Here is a 23,308-nt window from a genome sequence, read left to right as displayed (position 1 = left end):
ACAGAGTGAGTTCCAGGACAGAGAAACCCTGTGTTGAAAAACCAAAAAAAAAAAAAAAGTTGTCCTCTGACCTCCACAAGTGGCATGTATGCTCACATATGCACACAGATTAATAATGTAAGAAAAAAAGAATTCTAAGTTTAAACTCTGCCTGGGTTACACTCAAGACCAGTCTGGGTAACTTGGTGAGACCCTCTCAAAAATAAAAATTAGGGGCTGGAGAGATGGCTCAGTGGTTAAGAGGATTGACTGTTCTTCCAGAGGACCTGGATTCAACTCCCTGCACCCTCAAGGTGGCTCACAACTGTCTGTAACTCCAGTTCCAGAGAATGTGACAGACATATGCGGGCAAAACACCAAATAAAAGCAAAGTCACTGATAAATAAAAAATAGGACTGTAAGCCAGGAGTACACCACTTGCCTAGTGGGGACAAGACCCTGGGTTCAATTCCTAGTACTGCTAAAAAACAAAACAAAACAAAAACAAAAACAAAAACAAAAAAGGTGGGGAGGTGCAGACTAGAAACTAAGAAACTAGAAAGAGGCAGTCTCCCTCGGAGTCACGAAAAAGAAATGTACCCTGTACCCTGGTGGCAGACGAGAGACAAGCTCAGCCTTGCTTCCCACAGTGATGGGCAAAGCCTGGGCTGCCAGCTCCGCACTAACGGGGAGGCTACTAAGGCACAGCCCAAGCCCTTTGTCCAGGGGCTGCAGGCACCCAGAGGACTACCTTCGGCTTTGGTGCCTGCTGGGGCAGGGCAGGACAGGGAGACTAGGATATCAGCAAGGGAATGGTTTCCAGAAGGCAGGCTTGGGCTACCCTGGGCAAAACCCAGACCATTTCTCACCTGGAGAACGTGTTCCGAGCATAGTGCATGATACTGTCAAAGTCATAGGTCTCCCCCAGGGACTCCACTTCCTGAACCTCCATCTTCAGGAAGTTATACTCCTGCCCTGCAAAGAAGGTGAGGAAAGCGGGGGTGGGGTCGAGGGAGTGGCCTGTGTCCTCCCAGTACCTGTGAGGGGCTGTCTATCTGAAGGTGTAAGGGATGCAGAGGGGGAAGGGGACAGGGACGTCTGTGGAGGAGCCCTTCCCAACAGAAGAGACTGAAGAGCTAGCTGAAGAGGGTCAGGAGACCACAGACAAGAAGGAGCAAGGACAGAGCTAGGAACAGAACTAGCAAAGCCATGAGATGGCAGTAAGCCTGTGGGAGTATCCAGGGACAAGCTGGCTGCAGCTCAACCTTCTCACCAGGAGAGCTGGCTTCTGGCTACTCAGCCTGCCCCCCTATGTCCAGAACCTGGGCCAGACCCCCAAGCAGCTCCAGAAGCCCTAAGATGGGATGCAAACCCTGGGGGGTGTGTACCTGGCTGTATGTTCTCGCGTACAATAGAGACATGGCGGTCCCGGTCGGGCCGCGTGTGCTCGTGCCAGAAGCCAATGACGTGGCCCAGCTCATGGACCACGATGCCAAACTTGTCACAGTTCTTGCCGATGGAGATGGCCTGGGGGCCCCCACCTCGGCGACCCACGTAGGAGCAGCACCTGGAGGGCGGGGCCAGCTCAGGGGGGTGGTCCCGAGCTGGGGGAGTGCATCCACTCAGGGGCCGGGCCAGGCTGCCAGGGGGTGTGCAGGGGTGCAGGGGGGTGGGGATGACCCTGAGCACCCAATGCGCAGGCTGTATGCCAAGGTCACAGCTGTATCAATGGGCGATGCCCATAGCAGGGAGAGGGGATGTGCAGGCCCAGTTGAGGGCAGCAGGAATGCCTAGGGCAGAACCTGACTGGGGATCACCACCAAGGGTATAGTGCCCAGGGTTCCTGCTCACCCGCAGGGACGGTAGGTGAACACAATGTAGCTGTCCTCATCAGTGCGCTCCAAGAAGGTGACACAGGTGTGCTTCTCCCAGTGTCTCATGGCCTGCCGGAAGACTGCCCTCTGGCTGCCTGCGGAAGGATAGAAGCTAGGCTGTCACAGTGTCAAGTGGCTTCCACCCACTGATAGTGTTAGAGACAATCTGCAGGCACACTGCCAGGCCAAAGGTAACAAGACCAAGGCCGGATGCAGGCTGGCTCACAGCAGCACACTCACCAGTGAAATTCCCTCCAATAACAAAGGGGATAACCCCATCGGGCCACACTCGCTCAGGTCTGGATGTCGCTGCCCGCCTGCTCCGACGTCGGCTTCTCCATCTGCCCCTGGTTTCCCTCTGTGGCTTCCCACTAGTGCTCTGGCCACCCAGGGCAGAAGAGTTTCCTGGAACTGAAGGAGGAAAGAGGTCAGTGGGGAGATGCAGGAAAAAATGAAACCCATTACTTGTAGATTTTGAACTTACAAGTCCGTCTGCTTTGTTAGAAATTTATTTGTAACTCTCAAATTAATACTGCCAGGCTTTCATGATCATTTATGGTCGTGCACAGGGCAGAAAAAAAAAACCACAAAAACAAAAAATGTTGAGTGGTCCAATGTGTGCACATTCCCAGCCAAAGGTAAAGTATTCTGTCTGCCTGTTTTACTTCTCACGCTATACACAAGTGTCCTGTTTTAGGTAAACTGAGTGCCACTTTTTAAGTATTTTTTAACTTGGCCATTTAAAATGGTTCCTAGGCAACGTGCCCATGTGCTGTCTTGTGTTCCCAAAGCAAGAAAGCTGGTGACGCAAACCTGTCGTCCAACTCCCGGGGAAGCCGAGGCAGGAGGGTTTTGAGTGCAAGGCCAGCTTGAGTTCTACTCTGAATTTAATGCCAGCCAGGTAACTAAGAGAGACCCTATCTAAAAATGGAGCTAGGCAGTTGGGTGGTGGTGGCACATGCTTTTCATCCCAGCACTTGGGAGATGGAGGCAGTCAGATCTCTGAGTTCGAGGCCAACCTGGTCTACAGAGAGTTCCAGATCAGCCAGGACAATGCAGAGAAACCCTGTCTTGAAAAACAACACAGGAAAAAAAATGGAGTTAGGCAGGTACCTCAGTGTAAAATGCTTGCCTGGCATGCATGAGGCCCCAGGTAATCTCCATTATCACACATGCATTCAAAAACAACAGCAAAACAAAAGCTGGGATGTATCTTACCAAGAAATGCCCACATTCAATAAATTTGTTCTGGCTGAAGTCAATGCTGCTAGCCATGAGTTCAGTGTTAACGAACTAACATTATATTAAATAAGGTATCTTTTAAGTGAAACACACATAAAATGTGATCATATAGTGATCAGTTTACAAAACCGTAACCAAAGGCTGGTGGGAACTTGCATTTCTCCTAGGAGCAATGACTCAGTATTTGCTAATTCATTCTTCATGGCTGACTATGTAAAATAACTATAAAGTTCCATAATAGCTGTGGGGCTGTGCTCTAAGCAGCTGGAACTGCCATGGACAGCAAGAATGGGCTAGGACTCCAAACTAAGACAACGAGGTACTTGATTCCCAAGAACTATGAGGACTCAAGGGATCCAAGGTTTGGAAAACGTCCCTTTTTGTCTCAGTGAAGAATACGCTTTCTCGGGGCTTTAGGGCCCATATTCCCACGTGACTCAGCAGTTCTATGGCACTGGGGCAAGTGCCATTGTCTGTATCTGAATGAAGAGGAGACTAAGGCCAAGGTTGTGCCCGAGATCACCTGGTGGGCTGACAGCAGACCCTGGCAAGACTTTCCCCTGTGCCAATCCCACTAGTCTCCACTGAAGTCCTGTAAACTTCTGTTGACACTAAGACACCAGAGTACCCTTGGATACCAATGGCCCTCTTGGATAGTTGGCTTACGGCCCCTACATTTCTCACACCAGGATCGTGCCTTCTGCTGGGCAGGGAAGAGAGCCTAGCACACCCAAGTATGCCCAGAACTGGATCTCAATCGGAATCTCTCACTTATACAATGGAGAGCTCCATGCAGGTTTTCTGAACCATGGTCCAGTGCCATCCTGATCTTAGAGTGCCCTCAGCACCGCAGCCAGGAGGCTGGAAAAAGACGATTCAGCCATTCTGCTTTCCCAATCACCAATCACATAGGCTGGTAGGTGCTTGAGCTGCCAGGAAACAAAGAGCTTTGAGCCCAGCTTTATTTAGGACATGTAAATAAACCCTTTCTGTGCGGCATGGAAAGACACAGAACAGAACCCTGGCGGTAAAGGTGAACAGCTCCATCTTGGAGACAGTTTGGGAGGGGTGTTGAAGAAGCCCCAAAGATTGCCTAGAAGCTCGCACACTGGGACCAGGAGTCCCAGGAGGGACTGTGGTATTGGCCACAGCGTGCTGGACTGGAAGACAACGGTTTGAATTCCAGTTCCAGTCCTGTCACCAACACACTGTGTGTGACGCTGGGTAAATCACTTTACCCTTGCGAGACTTAGGCTCGGCTTCTGGGAAACGTGTGGTCCTGACACCCCTTGTCCCGATTGAATTTTTTTCCAACTTCACACAAACTAGGGTCATCTGTGAAGAGGAACTCCTAATTGAGAAAATGTCTTAAGACTGGCCTGTAAGCAAGTCTGTGGGGTATCGTCTTGATTAATGGTTGGTGTTGGAGGGCCTGGCTGACCATGCTGGTGCCACTCGTGGGCAAGCGGTCGTGGGGCGTGCATGAAAGCGCGGTGAGAGAGTCCGGAGGAGCAAGCCAGGAAGCAGCACTCCTCCACGGCCCCTGTTTCAGTTCCTGCCTTGAGTTCCTGCTCTGACCTCCCACAGTGATGGAATCTGACCTGAGTGCTATAAACAGAAGTGAACCCTTTCCTGCCCAAACTGCTTTTCCTTGCGGTGTCCTACCACAGCAATATAAACCCTCTCTAAGACACTCTTGAAGGTGGCTGGAGACCATCAAGAATGGATAATACTTTTGTAAGCTGTACGCTGGAAAAATACTGGCTTTTGGTTCCCACAGGTGTCAACATTAATCTCTCCTCTGGGGAAAGGATAAAGATACCTAAAGGAAGACAGTCCCCTGCTGGGTTCAGGTTCATGACCTCTGCCCTATGAAGGCCTGGCTGGAAATGGGGGTGGGGGCAGGAGTTCTTGTCGCCCAAATCTGAAACACATTTCTAGGACGCAGAGAGCCAGCCTGTCCCCGTGTACCTGAGGCTTTGATGGATGACCTTCCAGCTGTTTGCTGCCTGAGAGCTGCGGCCTGCTGCACCCGGAAGGCCCTCAAGTCCTCTTCATCTAGGGCAATGTCCCCAAGAAAGGCGGCTGGAGAAAAAGAAAGTGGCCAGAGGCTGAGTTAATCCTCTTACCCAAGGCTGTGCCCATTGTGCTCAGAGCCCTGGAACAGGGGATACATGGCCCTGATCCCTACAGCCACTCTGGTCCTCAGGCGCCACCTGAGAAAGACCAAGGAGAACGACAGACAGGTCAGCTTCTAGAATCTCTTTAGGGATTATACCTGCTTTTTACTTCAAATCCCAACAAGAAGGAAGTGTGATAACACATGCTTACAGCCACAGCTTTTCAGGTGGCTGAGGCAAAAGGATCTCTTGGGCCTGGGGTTTGCACACTGAGACTTAATAGTGAAATGGTGCAGGGCAGTGGCGGTGCACGCCTTTGATCCCAGCACTTGGGAGGCAGAGGCAGGTAGATCTCTATGAGTTGGAGGCCAGCCTGGTGCACAGAGCGAGTTCCAGAGCAGGCTCCAAAGCTACAGAGAAACCCTGCCTCAGATAGATAGATAGATAGATAGATAGATAGATAGATAGATAGATAGATAGACAGACAGACAGACAGACAGACAAACAGATAGTGAAATGGCTCAGTGAATAAAAGTGCTTGCATCCAACCCAATGACCTGACGAAGGAGAGAACCAACTCCTACAAGATGTCCCTGTGCGCGTGCAAGAGACAGAGACAGAAAGAGAGACAGAGAGACAGAGAGTAAATAAAACTATTAATAAAATAAATATTCCCATGAAGACATGATTGTGTCACTCTTCCCATTATCTCCAGCAAATAATTATTACCCACTACGGGCCAGACATTAAGTCAGAGAGTAGCAAGGCGAAAGAGTCCCAGGCCCTATGGAGCTAACCCTTACAACACAAAGTTCACACAAACACTGACTCAGAGAAGTCCACAGAGACATGTGCTCTGACGGTAGGAAACATGAAGAAAAGGTGCCTAAGAGCCTGCATTTTAAGGCTTGGTCCCCAAGGTGGTGCCACTGGGAGGTTCTGTGTACCCTTAGAATGTGGGGCCTTACAGGTGCTTGTGTCACGGTGTGTGTGCCCTTGAAGGGGATCCTGGGACCCAGCCTTTTCCTCATCCTTTCTTTGCCTCCTGGTTAGTTAGATGAGTCATTTTACTCCGCCAAGTGTTCCCACTAAAATCTGCTGCCTCCAAGAGGCTCCAGAACCAAGTTCTCTACTATCTCAGACTAGAAACTCCAGAACCATGAGCCAAGATAAACCTTTTCTCCAAATCAGTCCTCACTCTCAGCGGCTTGGTTACAGTATCAGAAAGTTGACTGACTGACTAGTACTCTCAGGTGCTTGGTTACAATTATTATTATCACGAAGTTGACTGACTAGCACTCTCCAGTGCTTGGTCTGATAAAACAGTAGGCAAATCTGGGAGGTCAAGACTTATACCAGGAAGTTCCCAGTTAACAGGGAAAGGTGTTAACGGTTCTCAAACAAATCCTAAGTTTCTGGGTCCTCCCTCTGGGGAGGAAAGGCACAGGGGTAGGACAATCCCCCTCCCAAGAGATCATTTCCATTTCTGGGCCTGGGAAGAGAAGCCTTTGGAGAGATGGGTTGAACAGCCTGTCTTCTTTCTGACAAGTCTGGGGTAAGAGGAAGCAGAAGCATAGTGCTGTGTGCTTTGGAAGGAGCCCAGATGTGAGTGAGCTTCATACTGGGCTAGGCTGGACCAGGAGAGGAGGGAGGCCGAGCTGGAGGTGACAGCACAGCAGCTCCCTGCAGCTGCTGTAACATCTGCTTCTCATCCCGCAGAGTCAGCATGACACAGATTGTTTTAACCTTGAGGCCTTACACACAGGTTCCTCCTCCCCAGTTGGCCCCACTGGGTGGGTACGTATACATTTACTTTATCACACACTTAGTCACAGATGGCTAATGTCCCTATGGGCATATGGTGACATCCAAACCCATACTGTCTGTGCAGAGCCATTGAGGTCAGGGACTACACCCCTGCACATGGAAGCAGCACCCAGCACTAGCTTTTGAGTAGAAAGAGCATAGTGAATGAATGAATGAATGATCGTGACAGTTTTCTTTTGGTCTGCAAAGAGACACATGCTCACACAGACACAGAATGTGGGAGTGACCTTAGCATCAAGTCAATCTTTCATTTAACAATTTAGGAAACTGAGGCCCAGAAGGGAACTGACTTTAGACTATACTGTTAAGCCTCAGAAAGGCTTGCTTTATACTCATACTTCACCATTCCTAGTCCAGTGGACTTACTCAAGTTCATTACCTCTCAGGAACCCATATTGTAAATTCGTATACACAAAAATAGACACTCAGATACACACATCCACACAGACAAAAAAATATACACACAGAGTTCTAAAAAAACACAGATATAAGCTCCAACAGACACAAGCCAGTGGCAAGCTTTGAGAACTCATTAAGCCCGTAATAGTAGCAATAATGACACCTTATGTAAATGTTGTTGAAATTTACCCACCACTTTCCAGTTCACAAAGTGTTCTCTCATTAATGAGTCCATTTAATCCTGGCCCACCCACAACATGCCCAGTAAGCCATGACACCCCTAGGAGTGTCTCATTACAAACATTTGGAGAGATAACCTCATAGCTAGACACCAGCCCCCTGCCTTGACTACAGAGATCAGGACCTTGGGGCCAAAGAGGGAGATGGCATGTCCAAGGTCACCAGCCTGTAACTAGTCAAGAGTCTCTTTTGCAAAGGGGCATGAGACAGGAGAGACTCCATAGAGGAGATGGTAGGTTCCTGTATGCCAACATAGGAACACCTTGAACTACTGTACACGTTGTACTTTTGCATATACATGGCATCTCCAGGCTTCTACACCCACACCTATGGGCATCATCAGACACAGCTGTCCCTCAGTCTCCCTAGGGTATCGATACCAGGACCCCTACAGATACCAAAATCTCCAGAGGCTCGAGTCCATATATAAAATGGCATTGTGTTTGCATAAAGCATAATCATATCTTCATAGGTTCTCTCTTTTTCTTTTTTTTAAGATTTATTTATTTATTATATATACAGTGTTCAGCCTACATGCCAGAAAAGGGGACCAGATTGAATTGTAGATGGTTGTGAGCCACCATGTGGTTGCTGAGAATTGAACTCAGGATCCCTGGAAGAGCAGTCAGTGCTCTTAACTTCTGAGCCATCTCCCCAGCCCCCCCTTTTTTGAAACAGGGTCTTGTGTAGCTCACCCTGGCTTCAAACTCCCTCCTTATATAGCCAAAGATGACCATGAAATTTTGATCCTCCTGCCTCTACTTCCCAAATGCTAGAATTATAAGTGTGAACCACTCTACCTGAATAACAGTTCTTGGGTTCAAACTCAGGGCTTTGTACATGCTAGGCAAGTCTTCTACCAATTGACCATACCCTCACCCCTCCTATATACTTCAAGTCATCTCTAGATGATTTACAATATTTCCTGCAATGTAAATATCTAGTAGTTATTATACTGTATTTCTTAGGGAATAATGAACAAGTCTGAAGACTATTTTTTCCTGAAATAATTTTGATTCATGGTCGGTGGAATCTGTGGGTGCAGAACCCACAGATACAGTAGACAGCCGTACCCATGGGGCCTGGCTATCAGCAAAGAGCAGTCTTCAGAAGCAGAGACTGAAGTCTTTGAACCTCAATTTGTCTCTCACTAGCTGACATTCAGGCAAGCTCTTTGAAGCCTCAGTTTTCTCCTACAGAAAAGAAGGCACATGATAGAATGCACCTCCTAAGAGTACTGCAAGAAACCGGGTGTGTAGAAGCATTTACACCAAGCCCGGAGCATAGAAAGCAACTACTAACCAGCCAGTTCCCTATGCTCACCACACCAACCCCAACCCAGAGTCAACATCAGCTCCAACCCTTCCCTAGACATACTCGCTCCCTGGCACTCACTCCCCAGCTGGATCAGTCTATGAACAGAGAATTCTAGAACCACGTTGGCTTGTGAGACCAGGGCAGTGTGGGACCAGGGTAGGGCAGGAAGAAGGAGCAGGCCTAGCTGCAGAGCTCAGCTGGATGCCCTGTGGTGGAGATGTCACGGCTGGAGAATGCATGGGAACAGAATGGGGGCAGGGTGGGGTTGGAGAGGAGCCTATGGCCAGGAGCTGGGCTGACAGCTGGTCCATCTAGGATCCTAACCTTAGGAAGTGGGACAATCTAAATGCAAGAGGGCTCCGGATGCTTTCCTGGTCCAAAGGAAGCCCCAGGGTCAAGGTCAGGGTCAAAGTAGCAGCTGTTTTCAACACAGGATCAAAAGTTTTTGTTTTGTTGGGTTGTAAACTAGCCAGGAAGCACTCGAGGGTGCTCTGTAGCCAGCCCAGTGCTGGAGGGAAAAGGTCACAGAGACACATCAATGTGCATGTGGACCTAGAGAGCAATCTTTGTCCCCTAGGTCAGCCTCGGGACTCCAAAGTCCCCTCCCCTTTGGCATGGCCAGGCCTCCCCTCCTGTAGGAACCTGGTTGGTATGACGGGAGTGCCAAGGCCATGAACGCAGGACAGGCATGTATCCCCCTCAATGAATGCAGACTTGTAGCCAAGGGAGGATGTACTTGTGGCCCCAGAATATACAAATGGACTTATTCTCCTGTCCACTTACACACCAATGCACAATTGTACCTATGCTCACCAACACACACAGGTGAACAGACCTGCTACGAAGCAAAGACACATATGCAAATGTGCACAACAACCAATTCCCTGTGCAAGTTCCAGGGTGTTCTAACATAAGAAAATAGCAGTACACTGTATTTCACAATCCGCACGCCTCAAAGGAGGAGGGCTCCCAGGAATGGACAGAGATGTGCACATGAGTAGGGAGGAAGGGACCAACTGGGCCCCCATAAACCTCCTCAGGAGATGGCCTGCTCCCCGCCTTCACCACCGCCACCAATGTTTTTCCCAAGTCAATTCTGGAGAAACAGAATTCATGAGTCCCTTCTTCCTGCCAGCTGTGGCGGTGCATATTTTAATCCCAGCACTCAGGAAGCAGAGGCAGGTGGATCTCTGTGAGTTCCAGGTCAGCATGGTCTACAGAGTAAATTCCAGACCAGCCACAGCTGCATAGTGAGATCCTGTCTCAAAACAAGAGAAGGTATCTATCTGGTCTCCCTCCATTAGGGCCCATGGAGATATGTTTTCCTCCATGCCTGGGGCACCTAAAATTGAGGGTGACTCAGGCAAGGAACAGGGTCTTAAGTGGGTGGAGTGACTCACTCAGGGTGTCTGGAAGAGGGAATGTTTGTCTGGTGAGAGATAATATCGTGTGCTTCCTCTGGACTCCACACCTAGGACACACAGCCCCTGGGGTAAGGGTGGTAAGAAGGGTCCTTACCGACCATCCACCTCTCCTCCTGCAGACCCACTGGCTGCCAGCTGAGTTTTAAGTGAAAGCCATACGTGTCAGTGGCAAGACATCTGGGGCGGAGACACTACCCTGGGAATCTCTGAAATCCTCTTTCATGGCTCAGCATCCAACATAGAAGAAACCAGGGTTTGCAGTAAATCCCCTCACAGCAGACCTGGTAGAATTAGCCTTAAGCACACCAATAGCCCAGGCTGGCTTCTGGCCCAAAAGTTCAGAACCTTCCCCAGGACATCAAGGGTCTTAATTTTTGTCTTTCCTAACAGGAGCCATAAATGAATATAGTGGCTCACCTCTGTAATCTCACCACGTGGGAGGCTAAGGGCAGAGGATGACGAGCTCAGGGCCAATTTAGTGGGACCCCGTTGATAGAAGTTTTAAAAAAAAGTCTCACCCAAATAGTAACTACAGAGATACTTTTCAAATGATGAGGCCTGGCTATGTTTAGAATAAACAGAGAGATCCCGTTTAAGCTGGGAGAATCAAAGGGCTTTCGTTGCTAACCCTCTGTTCGGGAAGAAAAGGGAAGAGGAGAAAGAAGGAGGGAGAAGGAGAGGTCTACCAGCCACTTCCAAAGGAAGTAGAGACGGGCACCTGCTACGGGCACCCCTGGCAGCTGGAGGTCAGGGATACGGAGGGGCCATGTCAGGCAGGAAGGAGCAACACAAAGAAGAGAGTTGGTGGCCTGCAGAGGGGACAGCAGGCGAGGCTCAGCCAAGGTGTATGTGTGTGTATGTACACCAGTCCAGTTCCTTCCAGGCGTGGGCCATGGGGCCTAGGCATCAGTCACACCCAAGAAGAAGGCCTGATCTGACCCTGAAGCTTGGCCTTGTCAGGCTTTAGGCCCTCTCCGCCACCTCAGGCCTGGCTGAGCTCCCCACCAGCCTCGCTTCACCCTGGTGGAGAAAGCTTTCTCCACAGCCCTTGTTTGAAGCTCCAACTCAGCCAGCCCCACCCTAGCATGAAATCTGAGACTTGGGGATGGAGCCCTGAGCCTCTTGCCATTCCCAAAAAGCACTCCCACTTTCAACATCAGCATGGCTCCAGGCTCATTCTTGGAGGCTGTGCTCCGGTCCCACATCCTCCACAGAGCCTCCACTCTGCAAACCGACCCAGATCCCTGCCATCACTTTGCTCTGCCCTCCACATCACCAGGAATGAAGAGATGACCAGGGCCCCAAATTCTTCCTGGGTTATGCTGTGTAACTGTGCTCTTGGGTCCTTACTCAGATGGTGATCTCCTTAAGGACAGTGACCTGCCTGGCACCTCCCACATCAAATCCAGGCCAGAGACATATCAGGGAATGTGCATTACTGAACGGATAAAAGACACTGAAGAGGGTCAGGGAGATGTTAGCTTTTTCCTAAAATCCAACTCTATACTCTCTCAAAAGAAAAAGAGCCAGGGGCACAGGGCACAAGGGTTAAATGTTTATTTACTGTTTATCATATGCTAATAATAAATGATTTATATGTGTTCCCAGATGTAGACCCTATTCCAGCTCTATGAAGGGATGTATTGTCACTCCTGCTTAACTTTTCTGGTGGCTAATGAGTCCTTCAGAGTCTATGCCCTGCTCAATCTTCCTCCTGCCAACCCATCACATACAATGAGATGGAGACAGCTAATGTCCTGGTTTGCCCACAGCCCGCCAGGCATGGAGGAGGAAGGAGTGAAGGGTTTGGCTTGTCCTGCCTGTACTAAAATGGTCCCTATCCACCCAAGGGCGGATGGAGCAAGGAGAGTGGATGGCTCAAACTCCCTGTGGTCAGAACTACAGCTGCCTGTCCCAAGACTTCGTGCCCACTTCCTTTCCTTGTGTCCCTGTCCCTGGCTCTAGCTCTTCATAGACAGACTGAAGTCAGAAGCGGGGAAGCAGGAAGTTGAGGAAAAGTTGTGACATTTTGTCCCCAGTGTGTTCCAGGCAGCCTGCTCAGGGACATCACTTAGGCCAATGGCCTGAGTGCCTGGTCATCAGGTCATTCCAGGGAGATCATAGCAGGAGGGTCCTCATGGACAAAGATCACTCACGCACACACACACACACACACACACACACACACACACACACGCACGCACGCACGCAGACTAATTAACCTCAGGTGTCTGTGGGGTGAGAGACCTGAGGTAAAATATCCAAGTTCTCTTTGTGTGGCTCATTTGCTATCCCAACTTGGCTCTGGCAGAGCTCTCCTGGCACACAGGGGCACAGGTAAGTCCTCTCCTAGCCTGATTTCTCTGACTTTGACAGCTGTCTTTTGAGTGCCAGGAGAGCTGCTGCATCTGGTTGGAGTCACAGGATTGCCCACGAAGGAGTATCTCATGCAACCCCCTGAAAAACTTTCTCCTTCCATTGGGCTGAGTATCCGGGAAATCTATTCCTTTGGAGCTGCAGGCCTTCTGGGCAGCAAACCAGACAGATGTGTAGCACTCTGGCAAACAGACAAGCGGGCAAACACCAATAACCCATAAAGCAGGAGGGATAGGGGAGAAGGGAAAAGTACACACACAAACTCACACGCGCGCGCACACACACGCTCACTCACACAGGAGTTGGCCAGTAAAGTTTCCCTGTGGAGAAAAAGCCTCCTTGCCAGCGGGATTCGCTAAGACCCAGGGAGATTTCCCCAGGAATCCTCTTCGAAGGCAAGCGGCAGCCGCAGCAGTTTCCACAAACAGCAGCAAAACTTCAGTCCTAAAAGTCCCCCAAACTTCCCCCTCCCTTTCTCCCTCGGTCTTTTGTTCCCCCACTGCATTGCCAACCAAGCAGCTCCCAGCTTCCCACACTGGACTGTCCTCCCCCAACCCCAACCCCAACCCCTGCCCGGCTCGCAACCTCGATCCCGGCCTGCTCACGCCCGGCTCCCGTGCGCCCCTGGGAGCCGGGGGTCGCTCACCCGCCTTGCAGGGGTCTTTGTAGTTGAGAAGCTCCGGGGCGTCCTCCTCGCCCAGGTCGTAGGTGTAGTCGGCCAAGTCCAGCGGCCGCCCGGCGCGCGGGAGCAGCAGCAGCAGCAGCAGCAGCGGCAGCGACAGCAGCGGCAGCGGCGGGCGGGCCACGCCGGGCATGCTGGCGGGCAGCGGTGGCGGTCGCGCCCGGACGCGGGAGCGGGGCGACGGGGAAGGGAGCACTGGAGGAGCGCTGGAGGCGAAGGGGAGGTGCTCTCCCCCCGCGGCCACCTCTTCCCGTCCCGTTTCCTGTCTCCCGCCCCCCGCTCGGCCCGGCTCGCTCCGGCCCTGGGCTCCGGCGTCCCCTCGCCCTCGGCTCGGTCGCTCCCTTTTTTTTTTTTTTCCGCCGCCCTCCCACTCCCCCCCCCCTTTTAGGGAAATGAGCTCGCTGGAGGGCGGGTTTTCGCCCAGCTCGGCCCCACTCGGGGCCGGGACCGTGCTCGGCCGGGCCGGGAAGCGCGCCAGCCGGGCGGGGAGGGCGAGAGTAGCGCCGCCCGCCCCGGAGGGGGATCCGCTGCCTGGGGCCGAGGCCGGGGAGGGGGCGCGGGCCCGGGATGCCCGGAGGCACCGCTCCCGCGAGGGGCCCCCTAGTGGCCGCTGTCCGGCGCGGGGCGGAGTGCCTCCGGGCTCCGGACACGCTGTCAGGTCCGTTCCTGCCTCTCAATCCCTGGATCAGCGGTCCTTCTCTCAGCCTGAGACTCCAGTCTGTCTGTCTCAGACCTGCTGTCTAGCTTCTCGCTGTCTCTGTCTTACTGTCTCTCAGCCTGTCTCTGTCGCTGTCCTTCCCTGCGGACACACCGCTGGAGGGCGCCTAATACCCGTGTATGGCACCTAGGTCCCGTCCCCTATCCCCGCCTTTTGCCCCCTTCCCCTCTACCTGGGGTAGGACCAAATCCCCATCACTCTTAGACAGAAAGGATGTGGCAAAGCGCCCCAACTCCCCCAAACCCTTTCCTTCCCAGGACGACTCCCGCCAGGAGCGAAACTGAAAATGTGGAAGAAAAGAAATGGCACCCTTTGTTTTTCAATCAGGCTGCTTTATTGTTTTGTGGTAGGAGACTCCTGGCCTGTAGGAGACCCCTTGTCGTCTACTGACTTCTACCCTGTCCTGCCGGCCCGAACAGGAGCAGCTTCCTGCTCATCTGCAAGAGACCCTTTACTGAGGGTCTTTCCTGTCCCTATGCGGTTACCACCGACCCTGTGAAGCAAAGAACTGATGTTTATCTCACGAAGGAGGGGGACTGGGGAGCCACCCGCTTGATCCCAGTGTGGGCTGTGTCTGTGAGCCTGCCATCCTCTGACATCCCCAGACCACTAACTTCAAGAATCCTAGTAGGTCCCCTGACAAAGCAGGCAGCCCAAGCCTTCCCAGTGTTGGGCAGGTACCCTCAAAGGTACCATTGCTCACCTGAGGGGGTCCTAGATATAGTACAGTGGTAGCTCTCCACACAAAGTGCTCACAGCAAGGCCTAGGAAAGCCAGGTCTCTCCCGGAAGATTCGGAACCAGTATCATGCCCTTTCTCCTGGCCCAGCTTAGGGGTGGATGCTGAGGACTTGGCCTGGAAAGAACGCGTATGTTCAGTCTCACCTGCAGTCCTTATTGCGGACACTAGGCTAGCCAGGCAAAATCTCCGAGGCTGTTTCCTCACCAATACAGAGGGACTAGGCTGAAATCAGAAGCACACAGAAGCACAACTTAGCAGCAGGCCAGCTGACAGCTGGGGAAGGTGTGAGACACAGCTGAGTGTAGAGAGAACACATCTGGCCCAGGAGAATCAAAACCATCCCGATGACACTAGCCATCGTTTCAAATATTCCTCTCCCCAACCCTTGGAGAGAGACAGCTCACTCCCTTCACTCACGCACCCACCTGGAAGTTCTGGAATTTTCTAGTAAAAGCCTCAAGACTGGGGATGCTCTCTGGAGCCATCTTCATGATATAGCAGTAGGTTCCGGGGGCTGGCTTATAGGCAGTCAGGAGCTAGGCATGTAACACCAGAGGTCACTCAGGAAGGTCTCTTGTCTTGCTCACTCCCCAACCCTGATTCTCAGACAACTCCCTTTAGATCGGCCTTGGGAGACATATCTGAGTCCTCGACTCGAGCATCCGAGGGAAAGCAGCCAGGCACAGAATGGGGAGAGACCTCTGGAAAGAGGTGGTACAACTAGGCAGTTCCAGTAAAGTCACATTGGTCCCTCAGGCATACTCACCCGCTGGTAGTCATACACAACAGTGCCAGTGGAACCAACGGAGAAGGTAGCGATGGTGTCCATGTGTTCACTCGGGGCTAGGCGTTTCTGAGTTTCTGGTGCTCCAATGCTCATTTCAAGGACCTAGGGAGAGGCTGTCAGAGTGCTGCCTGGCATTCCTCTTTCTTTTCTTAGCCTTTTGGTACCCAGAGCCTTCTGGTCAAATGCAATTCCCTCTTTCCTGAGATCTCGGGAAGGCTAAACATAACAGTATTGGAGGGACTGGTGGTTATCACACTGTAGGCCAGGACCTGGGGGAAAACCATCTACGCTGGCCTGCCACCCTCCATCTCTGCTTGTGTCACCCAAGATACGCTCTAGTTTGCCCACTCCAGCAACTTCCCCTGTCTGACGTTCCCCGTTGCTAGTCTGTGCTCAACCCAGGCCAGCTCACCATCTCGGTATGTTTCTGACTCATGTGAAGGCCCATGAGCAGGGCCCCTACAATCACCACGACAACAAGGACCACCACCACAACCACGATGAGAAGGCGTTTGAGATGCACCGGGCAGCAGGGGATGCGGAACTGACTCCTGGGACCTGCTGAGTAATCCTGAAGAAGGAGGGAAGCAGAGAGACAAACAGGCAGTTGAGAGGATGCCCATTCCTCTCCCTGTACAACCCAGACATGCACTTGTGCCCCTGTAAGCTATGACTATGCAGAGAAGAGCTGGGGAGATCAGAGAAGGCTTTTGGGAAAGTGGTTGGATTCTAACAAGCCCATAGAGACTTAAGAAGTTAGAGGCACAATCTAGGTTTGGAAGGATCCAAGAGAGCCAGTTAGCAGTCATATGCTCTCCCAACACTCTTGGCACCTCAGACATAGCCAGCATCTTTTGTTCCTTCCAAGGATCCAGGTAGCGCCATCTCCATGCCTTTTTGTAGACTCCCTTTCTTCATTCTATGCCTTTCTCTTTTGCCTTGTGGGTGCCTGCACATTCTTCCTAATCCAATTCATGTGTTATTTTCATGCCTATCTGAGGAGCCATCCTTCTCTTTTTTTTTTTTTTTTTTTTTGATGACCCAGGCTGCCTTCTACCTCCCTACATATCTAAAGATAACACTGAATGATTATCTTGCTTACACTTCCAAATGGTGTGTACCCCGTGTCTGGTTTGTGTGGTCCTGGGGACCGAACCCAGGGTCCTGTGCTTGCAAAGCACTCTTCCCACTGAACTACACCCCAACCTCACAGGCCATTTTCTCTGCGACCTCCTAATTACTCGGTGACCCTAGCAGCGTTTTTCACGGACCTTTCTATTGACCCCTGTGGTGGCTCTCAGCTCCTTTATACAGGAATTCATGGCTGCCATGCCTGCCTCTTCCAGGGACTCTTAATGATCATGGTGTCTCCATCCTAACAGCCCAATCCTAAACTAATTGAAGAAAAAAGCCTATGGAGGATGGAGCAGGCCAGTCCAGTACACTTATGTGTACACACACACACACACACACACACACACACACACACACACACACACACACACTCACCGGTGGACTCTCCATCAAGACCTCTTTGCTACCCACATCCATTTTGTAGGCTCTCTCCTCTTCTCTTCTCTTCTCTTCTCTTCTCTTCTCTTCTCTTCTCTTCTCTTCTCTTCTCATCTCTCTGGTGTGGCCAGTGTCCTATATATATCGTCAGAGAGAGAGGACAGAGGTGAAGGACCGGGTCTTCTGTCTGCCAGCCAAGTCCTTGGCTTTGAAGCTTGTTTGTTCCTGGCTTTTCAGAGCCTAGGCCCTGATAAACCAGCTGCAAGAGCCCCCAAGGGCCCTTGGCCTAGGCACATGAATCCTCTTGGCCCCAACAAGAGCAAACCTGGGAGAGGTGAGCAAACTCACCCTCGGGCCACCTGCTCCTCTCACCGTGGGTGTCTTTCTGGCATGTCTGCCTCTCTTGCTGGCACCTGCCCCTGCAGCCCTGTGGCTTCTCTTGGTTTGACAGGCCAAACCTTTCCCGTGGTAGCCAAGAATCTGGCCATCCCTTTCTACCAGATAATCTCCTCCCAGGCTCAGACATGAGTTCCATTCAGGGACTGAGAAAGTAGTGATTATTGATGGGGGTGGAGAGGTGTCTACTGGAGGAACGGGGCGTGGAGCAACAGCTGGGAGTCCATTAGTATGGTTTCTTAGACAGGGTCAGTTCCTCTTTATCCAGCTTCCCACATGTGCTGTCCCTAACCTTGAATTTGCTCTAGCCATTTTCTTACTCTGGAAACCCTGTCCCCACAGCTGCAAACCTCTTACTAGGGCATGAGTCCTGTTTGTTACTCTTGAATGCTCTGACGGCTAATCCAGGCCTTACTTTTTGCCTTCCAGTGCTGAGGATCAAACTTAGGGTCATGAGCATGCTTGGGAAGCCGGTTCCCACTGGGCTACATCCCCAGACATTTCCTAAGCAAGACGACCTTGCACAGGGCTGGGTGTGGCCCCAATCAGCCTCCTCTACCCTTCTACCCCTCTATCTACCCTTCTGATCTCCTTTTTATGGCTTCTAAGTTTGCCCAATGTGATTTAACCAAATCCCATTCAATTCACTTTCATGACTTCCTCCTTCTCCTCTCTCCCTTCCTTCTCTTTCCCCAAATTCTCCCCAATTCCTTTTTTTAAAAAAGATTTTATTGTATTTATATTTTATGTATAAGGATGCTCTTCATGTATACCTGCAGGTCAGAAGCCGGCATCAGATTCTATTATAGGTGGTTGTGAGCCACCATGTGGTTGCTGGGAATTGAACTCAGTACCTCTGGGATAGCAGTCAGTGCTCTTAACCTCTGAGCCATCTCTCTAGCCCCTCAATTCCCTTTTAAAGATTTATTTATTGCCAGGTGTTGGTGGCACACACCTTTAATCCCAGCACTCGGGAGGCAGAGGCAGGTGGATCTCTGTGAGTTTGAGGCCAGCCTGGTCTACAGAGTGAGTTCCAGGACAGCCTCCAAAACAATACAGAGAAACCCTGTCTTGAAAAACCAAAAAAAAAGATTTACTTATTTTTATTTTATGGGTATGGGTGTTTTGCCTGCATGTTTACCTGTGTGCCACCTGCATGCCTGGTGCTCTTGGAAGCCAGAAAAGGACATCAGACCCACTGGGACTGGAGTCACAGAGAGTTGTGAGCTTCCATGTGGGTGCTGAGTATCAAACCTGGATGCTCTGAAAGAGTAGGCAATGCTTGTAACCACTGAGCCGTCTCTCTAGCCCCCCAGTTCCCTTCCAGTTGTTGGTCAGGTGGTCTTGAAACATCTTTGCACCTCTCAACTTTATGAATGTGTAAGCTGGAGCCCAGTACTTCCCTGTATCTACCTGACACCCTTCTACACAGCTGCCCCTTAATAGCTCCAGATTGTTTCCAGGATTCCTCATGGACACGCCAAATCCACAGGCATGCAAGTCCCGTATACAAAATAGACTATAGAAGTTACATACATATTAGCCGGGTGGTGTTGGCACACGGCTTTAATCCCAGCACTTGGGAGGCAGAGGCACAAGGGTCTCTATGAGTTTGAGGCCAACCTAGTCTACAAAACTACACAAAGAAACTCTGTCTCAAAAAAACAAAAACAAAAAAAGAAGTTATATACATTTACACACTCTCACATATTCTTTAAAAATTGCCTTTGAGTAACCAACAGCTCTCTACTTTGACTTCAGACCCCCTCCGCAAAAGAGAATCCATGGTTTATACTGGAAACCTAGCTACTACTCAGTGCTAGTGACGTCATGGTTATTGGAGGAGAATCTACAACCACTAATTTATTAAGCCAGCATAATCCCAACAACGCTCTATAAACATTGTCCTTACACCCAGAGATAAGTGTAGTCTCACCCCTCATCAAGGAAACTGCTCTTTACAATGGATAGAGACTGCTACAGAAAACCACAACCAATCAGAATGCAGAGTTAGCCAGGCGGCAGTGGCGCACCCCTTTAATCCCAGCGCTCAGGAGGCAGAGGCAGGTGGATCTCTCTGAGTTCAGGGCCAGCCTGGTCTACAGAGTGAGTGCCAGGATAGGCTCCAAAACTACACAGAGAAACCCTGTCTCGAAAAAAACATCATACAACAGAATGCGGAGTTGTGGAGCCTGATCCCAGTGGATCACGTAAGGCTCGAGGACATTGTAGAAGAGGAAGGAGGATTGTGAGGACCAGAAAACCAGGATCAGGCAATTTGCTGTGAGACTTTGTTTCCTAGCAACATCCGATGCTACACACATTAAAGTCTCACCAACATCACCACCCAAATGTGAGTTGAACAAGGATGACACCAACAAATGTACCAACCTGGATGGGAAAAAGCCCCCGATGCCTCAGTCCTACACAAAGAACTACAGGCAACTGAGGAAACCTGGGGGGGGGGGTATCAGAGAAATGGCCTTCCCCAGGGAAGACCACACCAATTTGTTTTCCAGTGCCAAATGGTCAACCTTAGAAATATCCATATACAGTATCAAATCTAAATATATAGAAACATTTCAAATCTTTCCAAAGAAGTTGTTTTTGAGATTTATGTTTTGCTTGCATGCTTAGCTGTGCACCATGTACATGTAATGCCTCTGGAGGCTGTAAGAATGAGTCAGATTCCCTAGATGTGGAGTCACAGAGCCTTGTAAACTGCCTGACTTGGGTGTGGGGAATTGAACTCTGATCCTCTGCAAGAGCCATCTCTCCAGTCCCTTGTTATTTTGAGACAGCCTTATTTTCTACCCAAGTGGGCCTGAAACTGGTGGCAGTCCCCTTGGCTTAGCTTCCTGAGTGCAAGATTCCAGACATGTGCCACCGAGCTCAGCTCCATCTACCTTCTAATTGATGAAGGCCAAACCTAGAGAAGCAGCCAACTGTACCAGACTTAGAAATAGCATCCCTTCCTAGCCTGTGTCCCAGGCTCCTTAGAACCTTGCCCTTGCCTTTGATCATGGGCTGGCCCCTTTCCCTCCAGCCCTGGCAACTGCCCCTGTCCCCCAAGGATCCCTGCCCTCTCCAGCTGGAGGGCCTCAGTCTCAAGGGTGGACAAAAGCCTGGCATTTGAGATGAGAGCTCCTGAGCACTTAGTGGAGAGCAGAAGGAAGGAAATGTTTGCTCCTACCATCCTCCTCGCCCCTCTAATGGCCCCCTTAAATATTTGCCTAAGCCTCCCACAGCTCAGCAAAGTGTCTTAGCAAGAGTGGAAGAAGGGGAGGGCTGAGGGAAGGAAGACAGGGGAAAGCCAGTGTCCTCTCCCCTTGGTTGTGTGCAGGTGACAGCTGGCCTGCACTGCCCACTTCCCTGCCCATCCCCCAGGCTCCCACTCCTACCCAGGGTTGTCCTGGAAACCTGGAGATTGATGGCTGACTCACACACACTGGGCCTGAGCCAGGTGGGCAGCAGGCCAGCAGGACAGCCAAGAGCTGCAGGCATCTCGGGGTCCCTGTGGGCATCTCAGGGGGCCGCAGTGTCCAGTTGGTGGCACTTATTCAGAATGGGAGCTACCGTTGGGGCTTGTGATCATCACTAAGATCTTAGTGATCTCTCTCAGGTCCTCAGTCTCCCCTGCAGGTTGCCCTTAGGCTGGGTTCTCACAGTGTTGCAACTTTAAAACAACAGCAACAACTTAATTTGTCTTAATTTGTCTGTTTGGGGACTGGGAGAAGCTGCTGTCAGGAATTTCAGATCTTTCTCAACACCTGGTAGGGGGTCTTGGGTTCCTTAGAGAGGATGGGGAGGGGGAGAGGGATTGGGGAAAGAGGGAAGCTGTCTCTTCAGTTGGGTAGACACAGATCTCAACCTTGCCCCCCCAGGCCAGCCCTGGGGTACAGCTTTCTTTATTTGCTTTTACTGAAGAAGCTAGACCTTACTGTGAATCCCATTCGTCCTAAAAGGCCAAGAGTCAGCGGCACCTGCTCTGTGACCCCTCTATCCTAGCTCCAGACTCTGAAATCTCTCATTGCCCCCTACAATTTACTCCATTTAGCACACATAATGTTAACTGGAATCAGCTATGAAAGGTGGGAGGAAGGTTGTCACCCTATATATTGTGAACCTGTCACGGGGGAAGGAACACGCGTACCGCCCCACATGTGATCATATGCACCCACAAGACAGTTTCCCAACACAAGGAGGCTCCTTCTGTAAGTCCCTTGGTACCTGAGCTCTGTGTTCCCCCTGGAAGCTCTGGAACCCGCAGCGCTTTTCTAAACTCTGCTGTGTTCATCTCTGAAATGGGACTACTACCACCTGCCTTCTCCCCCTCACTAAGCTGTCCTGACACTGCAATGACTTCATGGATATGAGAGGCCAATCATCATCACTATCGCCTACTATGAGGCTAAGCCTATGAGCCAAACTCCTCCCTCTTGTCTCTGGGTTGTCCTCTGTAAAACTGCGGGCAGTGGAAAACCTTACAGTGGCCACTATCCCTCTCCTGCTCCCAGCCCCTCAGCTGCACCATCCAGGACAAGATTCACTCTGCCCTTTGTGTGCCGGGCAAAGCCGTGCCAGGGACGAGTGGGCATGGCTGTCCAGCTGCCCCAGCCATCCTCCCTACCCCTCCTTGCTCCTGTCCCTCAGGCTGGCATGCACAAGGCAGCATGCACTGGACCAGCAGAGGCCAGTGAGTGTCAAAAGGCAGGAGTATCCCAGTCTGCAAGAAGGGAGACTTTAACTCAGAGCAGGGATTTCCCCTGATGACTGAAGCTTGGACAGTTGGGAAAGATGCTTCTTTTTTTTCTTAGGTGGGATTCTCACTATATGGCCAGGCTGGCCTTGAACTCTTGATCATCTTACCTTAGCCTCCGTCTAGGACTGTGGTTCTCAACCTGTCGGTCAAGACCCCCTTGAGGATTGACCGGCACTTTCACAGGGGTTATCAGATGTCCTGCATGTCAGATATTTGCATTATACTCCATAGCAGTAGCAAAACTACAGACATGAAGTAGCAACGAAAGCAATGCTATGGTTGGGGACCATTGCTACGTGAGGAGCTGTGTTAAAGGGTCGCAGCATTAGGAAGGTGAGAACCACCGCTCCGGAGTGCTTGAATGCATGCATGCACCACCACATCTCTTTGTTTTGCTTTTGAGACAAGGTCCCAAGTATCCCAGGCTAGTCTTAAACTTGCTATACAGCTGAGGATAACCTTGAGCTTCTTTGTTTCTTACCTACCAAGTGCCGGGAGCAGCCATACATCTATATACCTTTAAAAAAATGAGGTGCTGGAGGTGGAACCACATTAATGGCAAACACTCTAACAACTGAACTGGGGGCTCGAACCCATGACCACTGAACTATATTCCCTGATATCTGTCTAAATCTTTAACAAAAATTATTGCAAAAGCCGGGTGGTGGTGGTGCATGCCTTTAATCCCAGCACTTGGGAGGTAGAGGGAAGAGGATCTCTGTGAGTTCAAGACCAGCCTGGTCTACAAAGCTACACACAGAAACCCTGTTTTTTTTTTTTTTAATGATTGCATCCATTATTTAGGGAGGCATTAGCATGCTTTGGCATGCATGTGGAGATCAGAGGATAACTTTCACAATTTAGTTTTTCCTTCCACTGTGTGGGTCCTAGGGGTTGAGCTCAGGTCATCAG

At 50.8% G+C, this 23,308-nt stretch overlaps 2 protein-coding genes across 8 annotated transcripts in view; both read right to left on the bottom strand.

Moving 5' to 3' along the window:
• Window positions 1–13,785, bottom strand: part of Bmp1 (bone morphogenetic protein 1) — a 44,012-nt gene extending 30,227 nt beyond the window's left edge. The window contains exons 1-6 of one of the 4 annotated variants that reach the window (XM_005070998.4): window positions 13,445–13,785; window positions 5,067–5,180; window positions 2,094–2,264; window positions 1,831–1,948; window positions 1,368–1,546; window positions 849–954 (exon numbers count right to left, since the gene is read on the bottom strand). In XM_005070998.4, coding sequence (XP_005071055.1) covers window positions 849–954; window positions 1,368–1,546; window positions 1,831–1,948; window positions 2,094–2,264; window positions 5,067–5,180; window positions 13,445–13,613 — 857 coding nt within the window. In that variant the 5' untranslated portion in view covers window positions 13,614–13,785. Of the gene's footprint in view, window positions 1–848; window positions 955–1,367; window positions 1,584–1,830; window positions 1,949–2,093; window positions 2,265–5,066; window positions 5,181–13,444 lie in introns of those variants that run through there. The other 3 variants (XM_005070995.4, XM_040734183.1, XM_013114077.2) reach the window with 3 other exon arrangements.
• Window positions 13,786–14,509: 724 nt separating this feature from the next.
• Sftpc (surfactant protein C) lies at window positions 14,510–17,391 on the bottom strand. 4 transcript variants are annotated; one of them, XM_040734336.1, is made up of 7 exons: window positions 17,236–17,391; window positions 16,139–16,297; window positions 15,706–15,828; window positions 15,365–15,475; window positions 15,144–15,161; window positions 14,902–15,053; window positions 14,510–14,691 (listed from the first exon to the last, which is right to left on the bottom strand). In XM_040734336.1, exons 1-6 carry the CDS (start codon window positions 17,350–17,352, stop codon window positions 14,913–14,915), a joined length of 669 nt encoding a protein of 222 aa, XP_040590270.1. In that variant the 5' UTR covers window positions 17,353–17,391; the 3' UTR covers window positions 14,510–14,691; window positions 14,902–14,912. The 4 variants fall into 4 exon arrangements, with proteins under 4 accessions (XP_040590270.1, XP_040590347.1, XP_040590394.1 ...); XM_040734413.1 differs by having other exon boundaries at window positions 17,272–17,330; XM_040734460.1 differs by lacking the exon at window positions 17,236–17,391 and adding an exon at window positions 16,998–17,072.
• Between the last annotated feature and the right edge of the window lie 5,917 nt (window positions 17,392–23,308).

This window comes from Mesocricetus auratus, unplaced genomic scaffold, assembly GCF_017639785.1.
Source record: "Mesocricetus auratus isolate SY011 unplaced genomic scaffold, BCM_Maur_2.0 Super-Scaffold_2245, whole genome shotgun sequence".
Taxonomy (NCBI): domain Eukaryota; kingdom Metazoa; phylum Chordata; class Mammalia; order Rodentia; family Cricetidae; genus Mesocricetus; species Mesocricetus auratus.
The sequence above is the reverse complement of the archived record's forward strand: the minus strand, read 5'-3'. Positions and strand labels throughout refer to the sequence as shown.